The sequence below is a fragment of the Caenorhabditis briggsae genome, assembly GCF_000004555.2.
Source record: "Caenorhabditis briggsae complete genome, chrV, whole genome shotgun sequence".
Classification (NCBI taxonomy): domain Eukaryota; kingdom Metazoa; phylum Nematoda; class Chromadorea; order Rhabditida; family Rhabditidae; genus Caenorhabditis; species Caenorhabditis briggsae.
Genome location: NC_013488.2, coordinates 15804307 through 15824637, shown reverse-complemented (window position 1 = coordinate 15824637; position 20331 = coordinate 15804307). Strand labels below are relative to the sequence as shown.

The following is a 20331-nucleotide window of genomic DNA, read 5'->3' as shown; positions in this document are numbered from 1 at the left end:
TCAATATTACATAAAGACAAAAAAAACTCAATATTACATAATGAGAAAGTTTAAGGGTTTGGGACAACGAAAGTTACAAGTCATCCCGAAAAACAATGAGAAAGGACTAAGCAAATTTTTACGAAGATGTAAAAAAAAAGAAATTGGGAGCAAGAGAATCTCAGGATAATTAAGTGAGAGGCGCAGGGTTTTGACTTGATCACGTCTCGACAAATTTGTAACTGACACGCACCTTCTCATTGGAGTGCAACCGCGTACCACATCCGTTCTAAAATTTCCAGCCTTAACGAACATTGAAAACAAAAAAGGCAGTTAAAAAACTTACAACAGTTTCTATAAAGGTATTGCGATTACCAGTTTTGAAAATGACCAAAATGATCTGGTTGTTATGGTCTTCATTGTTGGTCCCTTCCAAATTTATAGTGCGTCGACTTCGAATACTTCCCCGCCTCCCAATTCACTTATGACTCAGATCATGAGGTCTCCATTCCCTGATGACCTTGATGATCATGTGCTCATTACTCAGAAAATGAATGTGTGGTACCATACCGTGTCCCTGGTCACTTCATGATTCATCCGGGGAGAAGATGGACAGTCTTCTAATAGTGAGCAAACAATTGTTTTATTATGTGACAGAACAAAATCAGAGATTCATATGTACATGGAAAATTTGTATGGCAGTAGAGATAGGAATATGGGAATTGGAAAGGGATAGGAATAGAGTTGGACCGGTGGATTTTAGTAAAGCTTATTAAAAAATTAATCGAAGTAAACAAAAAATTATTAGAGAGGTGTTACCGGCAGGATTAGAATCATGTCGCGGATTACTTCTGTACATCTGACTTGCCAGTGAAAATCAGACGACCGCCGTTGTTCGGATCTACTCGAATTTTCTGTGGAAACTTCTGGAGCAAGTTGATCTTTATCGGTGGATCCTTGTCACATCTGGTGTTCGCGTGACCAGTGATCAGAACGACTTCTGAAAAGTTAAGATACGAATTTCGTGCGAAAAAACGTGCTTCACCTCTGGAATCCGACATTTTCATCATTTCCGCGGCGATCTTGTTCACATATCGAACAGCACCTCCAATGAGGAATCCATGCAGATCGACGACCAGAAGATGAGGTGGCAAAGTGAAAAATATATTCAAAGGAACATTTTTTCTTTCCACTAGCTCATTGATTTGATTCTCCAGTGCCTTTTTCTCCTCGACATCTAACACTTCAGTTTTTCTTCGCTTCTAGTAAAATTAACTTTCTTTTTGAAAACTTGAGCGATTAAAAAAACTAACATGAAGTTTCTCGATCTCCTTAAACATCTCCACATCATTTTCAATGCACAAATTCGTTCTGGCGACATTTTTTTGATTCATGAGGTATTTTTGTTGGAGCCAGGTCTCACTTATTACAGAATTCGGGACACGAACAAAACGACTTTTGAGGGCAAGAAATCCTCGCGATTGGAATTCAGAATCCGGCATTCTGGAAAAAGGATTTTTTATTTAGGGGTTTTGCGATTTTCAAAAAAAAAAGTTCAAAGAAAAGGTAATATATAAACTCTTATAATTGTTTTTGTTTTGAAAAAATAAAAATCATAGTCGACATGTGTTTGAACCGCCACCTATGGCATTGCGCCTTGGGAGTGAGACGCTGATAAGTGATTGCGCCAACAGCCCTTTTGTCGAAGAGGAGCAGAGGGTAATGTATACATAGAATTGCTTAGGGAACCAAACCAACCCAAAAGAATTATAACAAAGTTCGTGTTATCAAAAAAGTTTACTCGTAAAAAAAAATAACATATAAAGCACAATACATAAATAAATTACATTAAAATCTGTAATGGAAGGGTTGCACTCTGCCATGTTTGAGAATTTTTTTTTCTAGCGAGATATCGAAAACATGTCAATTTTGAAAACATGTCAATTTTCGAAAACATGTCAAAAAAGTTTCTGATATTATGATAAACTTTTCATCAGTTAACAACCTTGTCGTATCTTCGACAGGAATCGAGAAGAATTAGCTCAAAATTAATAGTCAGAGAGCCCTTCTATTACAGGTTTTACGGTATGAGCGTTTTAGTGAACAAGAAAATTATTACGAGCATAGATTTCTGTGAGTTAGACAACGTTAGGGATCATTGATAAAACACAGGAAAATGAACCAAAATAATGAAAAGGGAACATTATATTTATACAATAAACTCAAGAAAAACTTAAGGAACCAAAACAATGTCAACTCAAAAAAATTGCGAGCTACCAGAATTCAACATTAATCATACCTTTATTGCAAGGCTCTGCCACACGACAATTGGTCATGTTGAATCGGATTTCTTCTGCCACACGACAATTGGTCATGTTGAATCGGATTTCCCCCATTATGGCATTTTTTGTGTTGGAGATGCCATTTATGGAGTTGTTCCCAGCCCCAGTAACCAGGGAGACCGCTGAAAATAGGAAAAATTTTCAGATTTCAAAAATTAAGGTGCTCACATCGCTCTCCCTTTTTTCGAGCCTCCTCGATAATCTCTTTGGCATATCTTACCGCCACATTTACAGTAAGATAATGGAGATCAAATTTATTGTGCTGGTTTCTCCTCTGGTTGAATGCTCGAGCCTCATTGAGCAATTCCTCCTCCAACTTGGCAAATGTTGCCTTGTCGATAGAAATGTTGCCTTGTCGATTTTAGTTTCTATTTTCTAAATTTTCCGACGACATTCGTAGTTGTATTAATGTGAATCGGATAAAACTGACCAAAATCATTATAAAATCGTAAAAATAAAAAAAAATAAAATTCAAAATAGACTCAAAAGATACGGTAGTTCGCTCTTCAAAAAATTTTAACAGGATGTTCACTCTCAGCAAGCATTGATTTCGGACAGCCAATCAGTTTTTCGAAAAAATTTTCTATTTCACAAAAAAATAATTTTAAAAACACAAGAATCTGTGCATAGACACTAACCAAACATATGCTTTCGCCAGCGACACACTGCACAAGAACCCCAAAAGGGCAGTATTGATAGCCAGCGACACACTACTTTTGCGGTCGAAACACCGCGAAAACCCCAAAAACAAGGGCGGTATTGATATTAATTTTGACTCATCTATGAGCATCACAATATTAGGTTGGCGGGAAAGTCTTTGTCACTCTGTTTGTTTAATCACTGTTCTCGTATATGGAGGCTGTGTATGATATCGACTCTAGTGAATAACAAGGTGATAAGAACCTTCCATATAAACAAGTCCCCATTTCCTTCCCTGCTCCTCATCTGTAATTGAAACGATATGTTTGTTCCCACTGCTATTCACATCAGACATGTTTTGATTTACCTCTTCCTATCTCACACCACGATGAAGGATTCGTTAACTTTCTTGAAGAATGTGTACAACACACATGCCCCTCACTACAATACTATTCGCAATTGGTTCCATCGTTTCGAAAAAGATGACTTCTCGCTCGATGAAAAGGATCGCTCTGGGAGACCCCGTGAGTTGGATTTGGACAAGCTGAAGCACGCATTGCAATCGGATCCATTTCAATCTAGCCGTGAACTAGCTGTCACATTCGGAGTTCACCATAGCACAGTCCTTGAAGGTTTGAAGTCTCTTGGAATGAGAAAACTTTTTGGTCGATTCATACCTCATCACCTGACTCAAGCCAACCTTGACCGCCGAGTCGACGATTCGATTACTCTTCTCACTCTCCACGCGGGCGATCGATGGCTGGACCGGCTAATAACCGGAGATGAGAAGTGGGTCTTCTACGATAATCACCACAGGAAATCCCAGTGGGTTGGAGAAGGAGAGAGCCCACAGGATGTCCCCAAACCCGACCTTCAGCCGAAAAAAGTTATGCTCTCTGTGTGGTGGGGAGTGGACGGCCCCATCTACTGGGAACTTCTGCCCGAGGGCAAAACAATAACTGGAGACCTCTACACTACTCAACTACGAAACCTCAAGAAAGCAGTCGACCGTTCGGCCCTGAAAGACAAGAAAGTGTACTATCAACATGATAACGCTCGCCCACATGTTTCGAAACAAGTGAAGCAGGAGCTGATGGGATATGGATGGAATGTTCTCCCTCACCCCCCGTATTCTGCTGATCTTGCTCCTTCCGACTATTGGTTATTTGGCGATATGACACGTGCCTTCGAAGGAAGAAGCTTCAATTCCCGTGGAGCGGTCGAAGCGGCACTCAAACAATACTTTGCCTCACGCCCGGCTGGATTCTACCGCAATGGAATCCATAAATTGAGGGAACGTTGGAGACATGTTGTTGATAATGATGGACAATATAATTAATTATTCGGTTATTTTTTCTTTGAGAAATAAACTATTGAAAAAGTGACAAAGACTTTCCCGCCAACCTAATAAATTATCAAATGAAAAATATATAAATTCAGTTTGAAAAAAAGGATTTCGTAACGCATATCAAAACAGTCATAAGATATTTTAGAGAAAGCAAAAAAATTCCGATCAGCCTTCTGGTATTGAGTCATCACATTTTTTCCTTGAATTTAGTTCGAATCCTTCATTGTTTGTGATTTAAGGGGTTGTTTTGGATTTCTTTTTTCATATTTTTGAACAAATGATTAAAATTGTTTCCACAATGACTTATTCAAAAATATTAGATCATAAAGAACGGTAAAGTAGAAAAATCGGACTTCAATTGCTTCAGAACGAGGCCAGAACCGCTTCAAAGTGTTCGACTGGACTTTGAGTACATAATACTGGCTACCGGTGTCTTATCTCCAATGAGCAGCTTGAGTTGTTCTGAAAAATCATCTTTAACTTCTGTATTTGCTCTAATAGAAGCCCACACTATACTTAAGCTCAATTATCTCTATCTCTGTAGGAGATAACAAAAATCCGTCCACTGATAAAATGCAGGCGCCGTTATGAAAAGTAATTCATCAGTTAAAATTTGTTTGATATCTTTTCGAGGAACCGAGATAATTGAGCTCAAACTGAGTGACATTCTATTAGAGTGTTTACGGTATTCTAAACTTACTTCTGATAACGTTTTTGTATTCTGACACAATTATCATAAAGGCGATACTATCAAACGGTGGATACAGCCCTATCAATGTAAACATCCATCCGGTTTGCCAGCTGACTTTGACATCCAGGAGAGGTGATAACACTGGAGTCAATAGAACTGGAGCAGCTGGTAGAACTAGAAAAATCGTTGGCCCCATGCTCTGAACAATAAGTGCTTTGAAGAATTGCCGCTGGAGTCTTCGTTGAGGAGCTGAGAACTTTCTAAGTTCCTTTCTCATATTGAAATGCATTTGTAGTCCACAATACAGTATGATGAGGTAATGAAAACCAATAAGAAATAAGTCCACAGAAATGTTAATCACACTTTCCATCCTTAGAGTTCCAGATGCGTCAAATGGAACCATAAAAAAGCGGGGAATTTCGGAAATTGCAATTCCATAGGTCTCGAAGAGTTCCCATCTGGAAGTTTCGATATTAGAGATTTAGAGGTTTTCCTGTGCTCCCAGTATTGTTACTCACCTGACGTAGCTGTCTGTGTATTCATCTGGCTGACAGAAAATATGAAAAGCGATACTATAAATCGCGCCAGGAATCAATGGGTATACCATCCAAACTACAGTTCCAAATCCATCAAAATATTCCAAACTGTTCACATGAAACAAGCTCAGGTATCGATAAACGAATTGAAATGAAATGAATGCAATGGTTAGAGAATAGAAGCCAGACCAAATTGAAATCAATATCTGCAGGTTTTCCTGGGATAAATCCAACTTGCTTGTGCTGAAAAACACAATAGCTCCATTGTAATTATGAGCAAACGGGCGGGAAATGACTTCGAGCCCCGAAAACAGCATTCCAGAGACTGCGAAATACACAATAATCCGCTTGTATGTGGTGACCATATTTTCGATGTGTGCCATTGTCAGGTAGATCAAGAACAGTCCAGCGAGGAAGGTGATGAGGAATCCAATTTTTGATAGACAGCTAGCAATGTCAAAAGGTATCATTTCGGCGGAGAATAAATGAATGAATTAATTAATGATGGGCGAAGAACAATAATATAGATGTAGACACTGTCAGCAAAGGAAATTGTCCGGAAATACGTGAGAATACTATCACAAGATGGTGTTTTTATGTCATATCTGTCTGGCTATGACTCGAGACAGTCCCGGAAAAAACAATGATAGTCACAAGTTTCGGAATTTCAGCAGACCTCGATTTTAGATGTCTCTCGGAATGTTGAATTTGTGACCGAAATATTAGAGATGCCGGCTTCACGTCTACAGCTGAGCTATGCAAATACCGGCTGAGCTACAAGGCTTCAGACTGAGCTACGCGCTTACTAGTTGAGCTACGCGGCTACTGGCTGAGCTACACGGCTACAGGTTGAGCTACATGGCTATCGACTGAGCTACGAGCTACCGGCTGAACTACACCACTACTGACTGAGCCACTCGTCTAAGTGGCTCAGCTACCGCTGAGCTAGGCATTTACCAGCTGGCCTGCACGGCTACGGACTGAGCTACTCTGCTACATGCTAAGCTAAGCATCTCAGCGCTGATCTACGCGGCTACCGACTGAGCTGTGGGATGAGCTAGGCATCTACCCATTGGGCTACGAGGCTACCGACTGAGCTATTCGGTTATCAGCTGAGCTACGCGGCCACCGGCTCGACCGCAAGCTCGACTAAAGGGGCATATGAAAGGGACCATTTTTGAACTCCCAGAAAAACTCCGACAATCTTTTCCTTCTCCCATTTTTGAATAAAACATTTTTGCAATCTTTTTGAAAATTCAAGCTGTTTAAATGTTAAGCCCATTTCCAGAAAGGTTGCCTGCTGTATTCACCAAATTAATGAATCAATCAAACGACGTTATTACCATAAACACTAAAAAAGAGTGCCACACAAACTCTAAACTTTGAATCCATGTATCTCATTTCCTGTGAAAGATATCAAATATTAGTCAACTGATAAAATGTTAAGCATAATATCAAAAATATTTTGTCAGTTGACAACTTTTTTGTATATTTGAAAAGAACCGAGATATATGTATGACCTTACTATTAGAGGTAAACGTTTGGGTGGCACTCTATCCGAGTGTTTACGGTATTTCGGAGAATACTAAAGTAGGTCATAAACGGAAACTGAAAAATGTTATCGATTGTAGTTTGTGATCTACAGTAAGTCATAAACGGAAATCGAAAAATATGGCACACTGTAGCTTCTGGTGATCGCTGAGCAATAAGTGATCAAAGAGACTTCCCGTTCGATCTCCATATCTCCTAGATCCTCGTTCAAAGTCTAGACAAAAAACTTCCTTGTGACTCAAACCAAAAAGTTCAAAACCTCTCATATCATTTCATTTTACTAATGAAATTATCATTATTTTTTGACATGACATGCCAATTGAAGTATATCAGACATGCATCACTGATAATCTCATGATCACAACCTTTTTCTTCATTCTCACACTTTTTGGTTTCCTGTTTTCTTGAAGGCGTCTTTTATTTTCGGAAATATAGTTTTTAGAGATTACAAGAATTATATTGTCTATTTATAACAGTGTAGCCGTGGGCGGCTGTAACTAGATACTGTTATTATGGACCTTGCTATCCAACCTTTATCCTTCGCTCTGACCTTCTTTATCAACTCTTCCTTGATCTACCTAATCGTTACTAAATCCCCAAAAATCATGGGAACTTATAGACACTTGATGATTTATTTCTGCTGCTTTTCTATATTTTTCAGCATCATTGATGTTATAGTTCAACCGGTAATCCGATTTCCAGAATTTTCCAGAATACATTTTATACAGACGATGTTCACCTATGGAAGCGGATATTTTATGATAATTGATGTTAAGAAGAGGGGCATTCCACCAGAAGTGGCTGTATTCTTTATGAGTAAATATGAAAATTTTTGAAGTTTTTAAATCAAAAATTGGATTTCAGAAGTTCTTTGTGGTTGCTTTGGAGTCACAATTTATGGGATTGCGATTCATTTTGTTTACAGATTTTTTGCACTAGAGAGGTAAATATTTGAACTTTAAAAATAGTTTTGATAAGAAAGCTCATACACTTTTTCTCCGAAGTTTTTTAGGTCTAGTTTTTTTATTTTAAGGTCGTGACCTAATCTTTCGTTTTTAGGTTTTTTTTGAATTTCTAGGCCATAACCCTTTTCAAACTCTTAATGTCATGTTTTTCAAACTTAATGACCTATTTTTTCGTTTTTAGGTCATGACCTATTCTTCAGGTTTCTAGATCATGACCTCGATTGTTGGATTTCAAGGTCATGACCTAAATTTTCGTTTTTAGGTCATGACCTGATTTTTCATTTTTAGGTCATGACCTCATTTTCCCGATTTTTAGGCCATGACCTAATTTTTCGTTTTTAGGTCATGACTTAATTTTTCATTTTAGGTCATAGCCTTATTTTTCATTTTTAGGTCATGACTTAATTTTTCATTTTTAGGTCATGATTTTTTAGATTTCTAGGTCATGACCTAATATTTTAGGATTTTTAGGTAATAAGGTATTATTTTTGTTTTGTGGTCACGACGTAATTTTGAGGTTCTTAAGGCCATTACCTTGTTTTTCATTTGTAGGTCATAACCTAATTTTCCCTATTTTCAGTAGATGATTTTTTTTTAATTTCTAGCTCATAACCTAGATTTTAAATTTCTAGGCCGTTATTCGTTTTCTGAAAAATAGGAAACTTTGTTGCATTTTTAAAAATGTCAGTTACAAAACTCAAGGTATTATTTTGTTCAGTATATCCGGAAATTATCAGAAAAATTGGAAATATCTGAATTACCCTTATATAATCCTAAAAAAGAACATTTTTCTTTGAAAACTCTACATTTACAGAAAAGGAAAACTGAAATATTTCGAGATCAATTATCTAGCTCTTTGGTTTGTGATCCCAGTGGTTGGCGGTTTTTCGTGGTATATAACCATCGAGATATTTTTCGAATCTGGTTCTGGTTCTCTGGAGACTGAGTATTTAAGGTACGACAATTTCCAGGAGGACCTGGCTTACTTCAGCTAATTTTTCAGAAACATGTTCAATAAATCGAACTTGAATTTCGCGGATTTTGCAAGCATTGGTGGGGTATACTATTCAACTAATAACAGTGTGAACTGGAGAAGTATTTCTGGATATTCCTGTTTTGTTAGCATAATGGTGATTGCTTTTATAATCATTGTGGTTGCTGGTTGGAAAAGTTGGAAAATTGTCTCGAAACTTCTGGAACATGGAGAATCGGATTTTTCGAGAAAACTACAAATGCAATTGTACAAAGCTCTAGTGGCGCAGGTAAGAAGCTTTTGTATAGAAACCTCAAAAAATAATTTTTCAGACCATCATCCCAATAACACTTCTCTTCATCCCCTTTGGAGTCTTATTCACCATCCCGTTGTTCAATATTGATTGGCAAATTTTGAATCGTATCATCGTTTGGATTTTTGCATTTTATCCTGTCATTGATCCATTACCAATTATTTACTTTGTTGATTATTACAGGATTCCTGTCATCGGTTTGTTAAATTTTTTCAGAGAAAAGAGTTTAACGAAAGCTTACAGACGCGTTCAAGTGCAAAATCAACCAGATTGGTGCAGGGAGAAGTTATTCGGAGAGCACTGTTCAAAATTAGAAAAGATACAATACACTTCAATTTTTAATAAAAAAAAATTCTAAAATTTATTCATTTTTTGAAGCTTAAAGTTTTTTGTTGACGACTTTTCAACCGGACGTTTTATAACCAATACTTCTTTCAAACGAAGTTGAAATGATTATTAGAAGACAAGTTGAGCTGAAATTAAACAATTTCCTAGAGTCATGTTCACGAGATTTGTTATGCGTACATCATCTGAAAAATTTTTATAAGCTAGACAATATTTTTCATTATCCGCTGTTCCTACGCCTACACAATTCAGTTTTGATAATAGAAAATCACAACTTTTTTGTGCCACCTTCATCTCCCTTAACCATGTCCCCATTCGAAACCACAGGAACTCTCACCAAGCTAGGATTTTCTGCCAGTTTTCTTACAAACTTCTTTCTGAACTACATCACTATCTTTCACATTAAACATATTAGCGGTACCTATAAGCACATGGTCTTATATTTTTCGACAATTGGAATACTTTTCTCCGGTTTGGAAGTCGTGACAAGACCATTTGCTCATAATTATAACAATGCACTATTCTTCTTTAGCACCAGCACTTTGAGCATTTCTTCGAGTATTTTACAACTGTTGATTACGTCCTGGGCTGGTTGTTACTTGATAATTGTTTCATTTATTGCTGTTCAGTTTGTATATCGCTACCTTTCCCTATCCGGAAACAAAATGGCAGATCGGTTTGATGGCTTGAGAACAGTCCTTTGGTTACTGTATCCCATTTTGATAGGTGCAATTTATACCTTACTGATATGTCTTTTATCTCAGCCGGATAATTATACGGACGATTATATAAAGTGAGGGAATTCATCCAACTAACCGTATTCGAAAAAAAAGTTACTTCAGAGCCGAGGTTTATAAAAACTACGGTGTCCCACCTACAAGCTTCCCTCGATTCGTAATTGTTCCATACGAGTCTGATGGTTCTCTAAGTATCAAAAACTGGGTAGTGTTAGCTTACAGCGTCTCCATGATAAGTTTACACTATTCTGTCATTTTGTATTGCGGCTTAAAAATGCATTTGAATATGAAGGATCAGCTAGAAAAGTTTTCGATTTCTCAGAGAAACCTCCAGCGGCAAATGTTCAAAGCATTGGTTGTTCAAAGTCTAGGACCCACTATTTTCTTGGTTATACCAGCGGGCCCTGTATTGCTGAGTCCACTTATTCCGCCTAGTTTTGGAATGAAGATCAGCTGGCAAACTGGATGGTTATTTCCTCTAATTGGCTTGTATCCCCCGTTTGATAGTATTGCGTTTATGTTGATTGTTTCCGAATACAGAAAAGTTATAAAAAGTGAGTTCAGAGTGTCTTATTAGTTTTGTTATCATATTTTTTCAGAACTTTTCAATAGTCTACTTCCGACCACAACAATAGTTTCTCCTATATAAGACCATTTGTCAGTGTCTGAAAATATCATCTGACTGATAACGAAACATCTTGTATAAATCGATCCTAATGAGATGCGTCGCGTGAGAGAGCGTTGAAATTTTTGAAAATTCGTAGCTTGGTACCTCCGTCAGCTTCATTGAGACCAAGGGATAATTAGTAAATTCATACATTTGTTTTTGTGTACGAATTGTTACTCTCAAGTGTTCAATGAATAAATTTTTATCTTTTTTGTGTGTCTAGACAATCTCCGTTTGAGAGCTTTCAACACTAGTCATTCTTCTTCAAACAGTTTTTTAGTCATTCCAGCTATGAGCATTGCTATTCAACTAATTTCCTGTGCCTTATCAATTTTTATCAACTCATTTTAAATTTATTTGATGATCACAAAATCCCCAAAAATCATGGGAACTTATAGACACTTGATGATATATTTTTGCTGCTTTTCTATATTTTTCAGCATCATGGATGTTATAGTTCAGCCGGTAATCCCATTTCCAGAATTTTCCAGAATACATTTTATACAGACGGTGTTCACCTATCGAAGCGGATATTTTATGATAATTGATGTTAAGAAGAGGGGCATTCCACCAGAAGTGGCTGTATTCTTTATGAGTAAATATGAAAATTTTTGAAGTTTTTAAATCAAAAATTGGATTTCAGAAGTACTTTGTATACGAAATATAAAATTGATGTAAATGTAATTTCAGATGATTATTTCTCATGAACGCGCGCTTTTCATAATGACAGTAGTCAAGACACGAAGTCACAATCGCAGTTGCTGGGATTTTCATGCGTTGGTTTTTGAAAAAAAGTTCAGGAAAAGGAAAATAGGAATTTCGGATATCCTTTGTGCTTGTTTTGGAGTCACAATTTACGGAATAGCAATTCATTTTGTGTACAGGTTTTTTGCTTTAGAAAGGTTATTCATTCATAGTCATCAGTTTTAATTAAGCATTCCAAAAAAGGAAAACTGAAATATTTCAAAAAGAAGTATCTCGTTCTCTGGTTTCTCATTCCAATCGTTGGTGGTGTTTCATGGTTTGTTGTGGCACGATATTTCTTCACGCCTACACAAACCGACTTGGAGTATATCAGGTAGTTTTGGAACTTTTTTGTGTTAATTACCGTAGAACCGATGTTACAAAGGTACCTTAAATAGAAGGGTTCCTCTAATAGAAAGGCTCTTAGAAAGGTGTTCGGAAAAATAGAAGGGTTGACACTAGGGTTCCGAATTTGAAGAAGAGCGATGAGCTTTGACGTGAAAATGAGCTTTTCAAATAGCTCGTTAAAGCTCATTTGATTTTGAATGAGCTTTTTGAAAAAAGTAAAAAAGCTCACGTGACTCTTTTTTAGTTTTATCGAAAAGCTCATCAAGGCTCATGAGCCTTTCTGTGATTTTTATTAAGAAGCTCATATGGCTCATCATAAATAAATAAAGAAAAGAAATCACAGAAAAATCATGAGTGGCCATGGAGTACTCTAAATATCAAGCCACAAGGTGGCCTACTATTGCATGTTGAGTTCCCTAGGGCACCTACTTCTATGACCTAAAAATGTTATAACAGTCACCTGATACGTTTTCTAGGTCATTTTAACGAGGTGGCCTAGAAAACTCAACTTTCAAAAGTTAGGCCACCATGTGAAAATATCTTAGAAAACATAACAGGTGAATGCTACACGATTTCTTCGATATAAAAATGGTTGCCTAAAGAACTCAACAAGAAACAGATAGGCCACTGTGTGATTTCTGGGTTATTTTCATATGATGACCTAATTTTCGCAAGATAAGTTTTCTAGGCCACCATTGTTTTTTTAGGCCACTATCGTTTCTGCCCATCAGGGCACTTGATTATTTGAATATTTGGCTGAAGTGTTGGTTGTTATTATTATTTTTTGCCACGTGAGCAATTTTCTATTTGATTTTTTGAACTATGCTTTCGTGAGCCTTTTTTTTTTTGAAAAAGAGTCGACGTGAGCTTTTTTGCAAATGAGCCTTGATGAGCTTTTTTCAAAATCAATAATTACGTCAAATGAGCCTCGATGAGCTTTTTTCAAAATCAATATTTTCGTCAAATGAGCCTATATGAGCTTTGACGTAGAGTTAAAAAATAGGAATGAGCCTGCTTCATGGTGAGCTCACGTGAGCTTAAGCTCATGACTGAGCTTTTTTCGGAACCCTAGTTGACACTTCTAATACAGGTTTTACGGTACATACAATGTGAATTTAAAGATCAACAGTCAAAGAACTTCACAACCTGGAAATCGAGGATACCGTGCAAGCTGGTGGTGTTTACTACCCAATTGAATGGGAAGAGGAAATCATCAATTGGAGATGTTTTTGGGGTTTTCTCTGCTTCTTTGGCATTATGATAGTTGCTTTTACTATCATTGTTGTGGCTGGCTGAAAGAGTTGGAAAATTGTGTCAAAGCTTTTGGAATACGGAGAATCTGAGTTTTCAAAAAATGTACAAATGCAATTGTACAAGGCGTTGGTGGCTCAGATAGGAAGTTTCAAAAGGAGGGGAGGAAACACATTTTTCGCCATTTTCTTGGAGTTAATTAGAAAACATCCGAAAAAAATTTCAGACAACTGTCCCCATTATTCTATTGTTCATCCCATTTGGAATCTTATTCACCCTCCCAATTTTCAAACTTGGTTGCCAGTTTTTGAACCGAATCATTGTTTTGATTTTTGCATTTTATCCGGCTATTGATCCATTACCAATTATTTATTTTGTCGATTATTACATGGTTTCTGTGTTGGGTAAAACATTAAAAACAATTTTGATTACTTTCAGGAGTTTTCAAATGCAAAATGAATCAAAGTCATGCAACAGTGAGTATCTCTATCGATAATTAAGTTCTTGGAAGATCCTCCAAATTGACGACAGCTGACTTGGATTTTCTTGCAAATAGGAATTTAAACTTTTCTGAAAATTTTAATAAATTTTCTACATTTATTATTTTTAAAACTCACTCTTTATTATTTTCCTGTAATCTGTTACAATAATCATAAAAGATATACTGTCAAATGGTGGGTACAACCAAATTGTCGAAAATAGCCACCCAGACGGATAATCGAAATTAATCATTTGTGAAAACATGAGTGTTAACAGAACGGGTCCAGCCGGGATTATCAAAAAAACTGTTGGTCCAACGCATTGAACAACCAAAGCTTTGAAATATTGCCGTTGAAGTCTTCGCTGGGGTGCCGAGAACTTCTTCATTTCGCTCTTTATATATTTTTTTGAATCTTGAGACCACAAATCAGGATAATTATATAATGAGAACTGATTAAGGTGGCTGCTAGGGAGAGCACAAATAAATTACTCCAATCTAGATGGCCATTAGAATGATAAAGTTGGAGAGTGAATCTTGGAACTAGAGAAATGTTGAGTTCATAGTTGGTAGAGAATATGGGTCTAAATACATTATCTGATTGCTCATCAGGCCGGCAGAATAACCATAAAAATGGGACATAAACCATTCCAGGAATTATTGGGTACAACATCCACGCAATTGTTCCTCTTCCCTCGAACATTAGGTGTCTATTTACTGTACAAAAATAAAGATATCTATAGAAGAATTGCATTGCTAAGAAACCAATAATCACCAAGTAGGATAAAATCCAAATCCAAATCATAGCTAAAAACAAAAAACATGAATTCCGGGGAAAACGGAATTTCACTTGCACTAAAGAACAATAAGTACATTCTGTAGTTGTGAGCAAAAGGTTTTGTGATAGCGTCAATGCCAGAGAACAAGATTCCAAGTACCGCGAAGTAGACAATCATTCTTTTGAAAGTACCAACGATTCGTTTAATATGAAATACAGTCCAATAGATGAGGAAGGAGTTTGCCATGACACTGATTAGAAATTCAAATTCAGAGAGGTAGCCGGCAATTTGGAGAGGTTTCATGGTCAGTGAAATGATATTTTCAAACACTGTGGCAAACAGAGTCTTGTGATAAAGAAAGAGAACCGACGGAAATACTATCAGCTAGCAGTTGAGGGTACCATTTCCGGACTAAAGTTATACGCAGAATTGGGGGAAATACTTGTTGTGGTCGGCAGAAGATCCTCGGCTCTGAAGTAACACTTTTCTAATTCGATTACTCGGGTTTCCCTACTTTATATAACTGTCCGTATAATCAACAGGCTGAGATGACATACAAATAAGGAAAGTAGCTCCAAACCCATCAAAACAATCTGCTTTTTTGTTGCCAGATAGGAAAAGGTAGCGATATACAAACTGAACAGCAATGAATGAAACAATGATCAAGTAACAACCAGCCCAGGACGCAATCAACAGTTGTAAGATACTTGGAGAAATTCTTAAAGTGCCGGGACTGAAGAAGAATACTGAATTATTGTAATTATGAGCAAATGGTCTTGCTACGACTTCCAAACCAGAGAAAACTATTCTAATTGTTGAAAAGTTTAAGATCATGAGTTTATAGGTACCATTAATATGTTTAATGTGAAAAATAGTAATGTAGTTCAGGAAGCAGTTTGTAAGAAAACTTGCTATGAATCCTAAATTGGTGAGAGTTCCTGTGGTTTCGAATGTGGACATCGTTATTGGAGACAAATTCGGACACAAAAATTGTAATTTTCTGTTATGAAGGAAGTGGGCAAAAAGTTGTTTAGATGTAGGAGCAGCGGAAATTTAAAATATTATGTAGCTTCCATTTATAAAAATAGTTTTCATGGTGTGGCCTTTTATATTGTACGATACACTTTTTTGATGAGACTAATTTTTTGAATTCATTTCTTAAAAGATTTATTCATTTAAATTAATAATTACATTTCAAAAATCTTTCACAGCCTAGACAAAGGTTTCGACATTTTCCTCGTAAACACAACTTTTTCATCTCTTCCAAACTTTGGAATCATCCGCCAAACTGCATTTCGATATGAACTATGCACTAATATGACCACTAAACTCTCTCCAAACCCATGTAGTCCAGATATGATAACTGCCAAATTCATCCATTCCTGATCCAAATTATCCAGAAGAAACGCCATGATCGAATATGAAATTGGAGCCACCAGGAGAACAACAGGGATACCGGTTTGAAAAATTAGGCCGATAAAAAACTGCCGTTGAATTTGACGAGTATGTGCTGATGTTGATTTCGAAGGAGCAATGAAAATGTAGTATACTGTACATGTGGCATGGAATAAGACATGAGATAGGGAGTGGAATAGTAATAATGGGATGAGGACCCAAGTGAAAAAATGGATTGTTGTGGCATCAGATGTGATAAGAAGAACGTCAGCGAAGAAGTATTCCGAGGTGGGGCATGGGTCCAACTTGAGAACTTCCAGCTTAGCTTCCTCTTGATTTACGGGGACATTTAAAAACAAAAGATATAGAGGTAGATCAGAAATAAATATTAGAAGATGATATAGAATTCGATTTTGAGTTTGAGTGAATTTGAATCGGTTTTCCAGGACTGAGTTACTCCGACTCTCGAATAAATAGATGTAAGACCCAGAGGCACCTAAAACGTATACTTTGACATTTTCAAAATAATGGGTAAACTCACAAAAAGCAATAAAAATCGCCACATACAATTGATACAAATACGGAATCCCCAACCAACTAAAAACTCCAACCCCCAAAAATGCCAGAAAACGCAGAAATACGTATGGGGTGGATAGCATGCAGATAATAAAATCTAGGAGCGTGCACCTGCAATTTCAGATAAGACTGAGCAATTGCGCTTCATTGAACTAACCAAAAATGATTCATTACTATCGACCATTTGACACCCTTCATATGAACCGGGGTATGACTCAAAATCACATAAAAAGTGAGAACTTGAAAGGGGAGAGATATGGCTTGAATTATATGGCTCGCATAGGCTAAACCTTGCCACGTGGCAAGAAAATGATAATCTAGAACACATCTTGAATAGTTTGTTGCATGATATTCTGATAGTGTTTGAGCCATAAGAAGAGTCAGACTGAAAGTGGAGAAAAATGATTTTGAGGGCTATGTACCAAAAATCAAAAAGCGAAAACAATTAGTGGGGGAGAGCAGGTGATCATTGGAAATTGAAACAAGATACTTTTTCCAGTCTCAATTAGATTCTTAATTTGATTTTTTGAAGTTTTTTGAGCTCTAGGAAATCACATTACCCGCAAAATTTTGTTTTTGTATTTTTGGATTTTTTCAGCGAGTTCTCGGAACTTCTGGGATTTCCGGATCTCTGAATTATCGAATGTCAGAACATCCCATTTTCCGGATTTGAAATTAAGGGATACATCGAAATATTATTTTTTTTTCAAAAAAACAAAAAAATTATCAATCATTTATTCTTATCAAACACTAATCGTTATTAATTAAACGTTAGTAAGTCATCAAGGAAGGCATTGCAATTCGCCGTCTCCAGAAGTCTGAACACACAATCCGTCTTCAACTTGACAGCCTCCACATTCTGATCCAGCTGGCCCAGTCTTAGTTTCAGCGTCCTTGAATGATGATCTGCAAAAAATATTTCTTATTTTCATACAGCCTAAAAATCTTACGTTGGAGTCAGCACACAGATTGTGGAGTACTGAATTTCCAGACCAGCACCTTCCATAGGAATTGCCTTGTGAAATGGAGCACATCCGATTTCAGTTTGAGTTGGGACAAATTGTTCCAGAGTGGTCACTGTATTATTCTCAAGACTATCGATCCATAGTTTCAATGTACCACTAGCTGATAAAGCGTCAATGTACTTAGTTGCTTCTTTTTCGAAAGATATGGCTTCCTTATTTCCATACTTGTAATCCGGGCCTTTGCCGGGCCTTCGCGGGCCCTGCCATAGATTCTTTCAGAATCAATGTTTTCAAACCAACTCAATCAGATATGATAGAGCTCCACGACTACTACAAAATGGTATCATTTGGAATACTGTGTCTTGTCTATGAACAGAGTTACAGAGCAAAAGGAACAAAAAAAGCAGGCCCGGCCCGGGCCTGCCGGGCTATGCGAGAAAAGCCACTTTATGATCTGTAACTTTGTTCATAGATAAGATACAGTATTCCAAATAATACCTTTTTGTAGTACTCGTGGAGCTCTATCATATCTGATTTAGTTGGTTCAAAAATATTGATTCTGAAAGAAATTATGGCAGGGCCCGCCAAGGCCCGGCAAAGGCCCGGATTACAAGTATGCTTATTTCGTCCAGCGAAAAAGTGGCGATAGTTCCGACCTGGCTTGTTTTTGATACGTTTTTCTTGAGAGAGCGCATGTGCTATTTTAGCATTCTCACCATTCCAGACCAATTTGAACATGTTAGCCACTTCCATCGCAGCTTCGATTGGCGGTGATGGGGTTCTTAGCTCCTCTGGAGAGGAACCTTCTGAAGCAGCTTTGATAAGTGTTGGTGTGGTTTTTAGTTCTTCTGGAGGGGAAATGCTCGTGGTAGTTGGCGGTGGAGCATTTGTTGGAGCGACTTCTTCAAATGGCATCTAACCTTCTGGAAGACTTCCAACACACAATCCATCTTCGACTTTGTCATTTCCGCATCCTGATCCAGGGGCACCAAACTTCCAAACAGAGTTTTTGAAAGAGCTTCTGAAATAAAAAAGTTCATTTTCAAAAGGGATTCAATTTAACTTTTTTTGCATTAAGACTATAATTACGTTCTTCCATCTTCCTGGGAAAAAATACCAATTTTTCCTTCGCAAACGCTATTTTTGGTCAAAACCACGTATACCAGGTACATGGCACCTAGAATTCGCCCAAAATCAACCATCTCCAAATTTTGTCAAGTTTTTCTCAGATGCACCATTTTTGATTGTGTTTAATCTGGCAAAGTTTCAGAAATAGTTCTCATCGTCTTTGGAAATTTTCAAAAACTCCGAAAAAGCATAAAAATTGCTATCTTGAATTCTGAAAATTTGACCAAAGTTGAAGATGGTTGATTTTGGGCGAATATTAGTTGCCATGTACCTTGCTACATGGTTTTTTAGACACCACATGATCATAATTTTGCAGGTGTGGGACAAGTCAAAACATACAAGAATTTTGCAACTGTGCGTATTGGGAAAAATGGAACAATATTAGTTTCGATGCGATCTATTTATGGAAAATTAGAATGCTATCCAGAAAAGCTTCAACCTCTAACCCTATATACCGTAAAACCTGTATTAGAAGGGCCCCTTTAATAGAAGGGCTCATATAATAGAAGGGACCTTTGAGTGGGTCTTGGAAAAATAGAAGAGCTCCATGTAAAAGAAGGGTCCGTAATAGAAGTGCCCACTGTGAAAACGGACCCTCTTCAAAATGTGTTTTGAAATTAGAAAATTTTCGTAATTTTTCAGTGGAAAGTATTCCAGGAACTCCAAAATTTGATAAAAATTTTTGAAACTCTATTTTCTTACAAAAATCTTGCTGAAATTTTGTGAAATTGGAAGATTTTCATGAATTTTCGTCGAATATTTAACTTCGTCGAATATTTTGATGCGTAATTTGGGAAAAAACTGACCGGAAAAATAGAAAGGCCCCCTCTAATTGAAGGGCCCCTGTAATAGAAGGGCTCTCCGGATGTACCTTGGAACAATAGAAGGACCGGCTCTTCTAATACAGGTTTTACGGTAACTCCTGAACTCACTTTGAACCCAGAGAGCAAATTGTTCTATACACACTGGAACCTTTCCATGGAGAACTCCAATTGTACATTCTCTCGCGAGATTCACAAGCGATACCGGTTTGAGTTGGCAACATATGCTCAAACGGCCAGTAAGGCCAATGATTACGGTCAATACTGTCCTTCATTTTCTCAAAAAATGTTGGGTCGTTGCGTATTTCAAGTAGGAGTTGGTCCACAACGCATACTTCGGCTGCAATAGCATTCTGATCTCGCCCTATCAACATTTCGCGGAAACTCGAATTGGGGGCACGGAATTCCGGCCAAAGGTTCGGGTTCAGCGTCTCATCCCAGTTCTGAAAACATGCAACCCATTGAAAACTAAAAAATCTCACAAACCAGTTCATACATGTTCGAAATATTCATACGCTCGGCAAACCAACCTCGTTCAAAATTTAATATTTCAAGGAGATCTTCATAGCCATGGAGTGTCGATTGGCATAGAGTGGCTTCAATGAGGCGAGCCTGTTGCGCGATAGTGGCAAGCATACTTGTAATCCGGGCCTTTGCCGGGCCTTGGCGGGCCCTGCCATAATTTCTTTCGAGAATCAAGTATTTTTGAACCTAACTAAATCAGATAGTGATAGAGCTCCACGAGTACTACAAAAAGGTA

The 20331-nt window shown here is 37.3% G+C and overlaps 7 protein-coding genes across 7 annotated transcripts in view; 2 read left to right on the top strand and 5 right to left on the bottom strand.

The window, feature by feature from the left end:
* Nucleotides 1–824: 824 nt before the first annotated feature.
* Nucleotides 825–1481, bottom strand: CBG04971 (the record flags this gene model as incomplete). Its single annotated transcript, XM_002638076.1, has 3 exons — nt 825–979; nt 1025–1241; nt 1293–1481. 3 exons carry the CDS (start codon nt 1479–1481, stop codon nt 825–827), a joined length of 561 nt encoding a protein of 186 aa, XP_002638122.1.
* A 771-nt stretch (nt 1482–2252) lies between these two features.
* CBG04968 lies at nt 2253–6005 on the bottom strand (the record flags this gene model as incomplete). The annotated part of the gene is made up of 4 exons (XM_002638075.2): nt 2253–2443; nt 2490–2672; nt 5009–5457; nt 5518–6005. 4 exons carry the CDS (start codon nt 6003–6005, stop codon nt 2253–2255), a joined length of 1311 nt encoding a protein of 436 aa, XP_002638121.2.
* A 1593-nt stretch (nt 6006–7598) lies between these two features.
* CBG04967 lies at nt 7599–13907 on the top strand (the record flags this gene model as incomplete). The annotated part of the gene is made up of 6 exons (XM_002638073.1): nt 7599–7772; nt 7815–7902; nt 7951–8029; nt 8866–9006; nt 9055–9313; nt 13656–13907. Coding segments are annotated over 6 exons (993 nt in total), but the record flags the coding sequence as incomplete, so codon positions are not given.
* Cbr-str-71 overlaps nt 10021–20331 on the top strand; it is a gene marked incomplete at both ends in the record, with an annotated part of 36378 nt that continues 26067 nt past the window's right edge. The window contains 2 exons of the mRNA XM_002638061.1: nt 10021–10475; nt 10525–10973. Of these exons, the coding sequence (XP_002638107.1) occupies nt 10021–10475; nt 10525–10973 (904 nt within the window). The remainder of the gene's footprint in view (nt 10476–10524; nt 10974–20331) is intronic.
* On the bottom strand, nt 13926–15646 carry CBG04966 (the record flags this gene model as incomplete). The annotated part of the gene is made up of 4 exons (XM_002638072.1): nt 13926–13999; nt 14047–14302; nt 14500–14714; nt 15244–15646. The coding sequence occupies 4 exons, from the start codon at nt 15644–15646 to the stop codon at nt 13926–13928; spliced, it is 948 nt and encodes a 315-aa protein (XP_002638118.1).
* CBG04965 lies at nt 15892–17029 on the bottom strand (the record flags this gene model as incomplete). Its single annotated transcript, XM_045238263.1, has 3 exons — nt 15892–16577; nt 16623–16768; nt 16815–17029. 3 exons carry the CDS (start codon nt 17027–17029, stop codon nt 15892–15894), a joined length of 1047 nt encoding a protein of 348 aa, XP_045092808.1.
* Nucleotides 17440–20207, bottom strand: CBG04964 (the record flags this gene model as incomplete). Its single annotated transcript, XM_045238261.1, is given in 6 exon segments — nt 17440–17563; nt 17608–17782; nt 18339–18524; nt 18543–18643; nt 19683–20014; nt 20058–20207. The coding sequence occupies 6 exon segments, from the start codon at nt 20205–20207 to the stop codon at nt 17440–17442; spliced, it is 1068 nt and encodes a 355-aa protein (XP_045092807.1).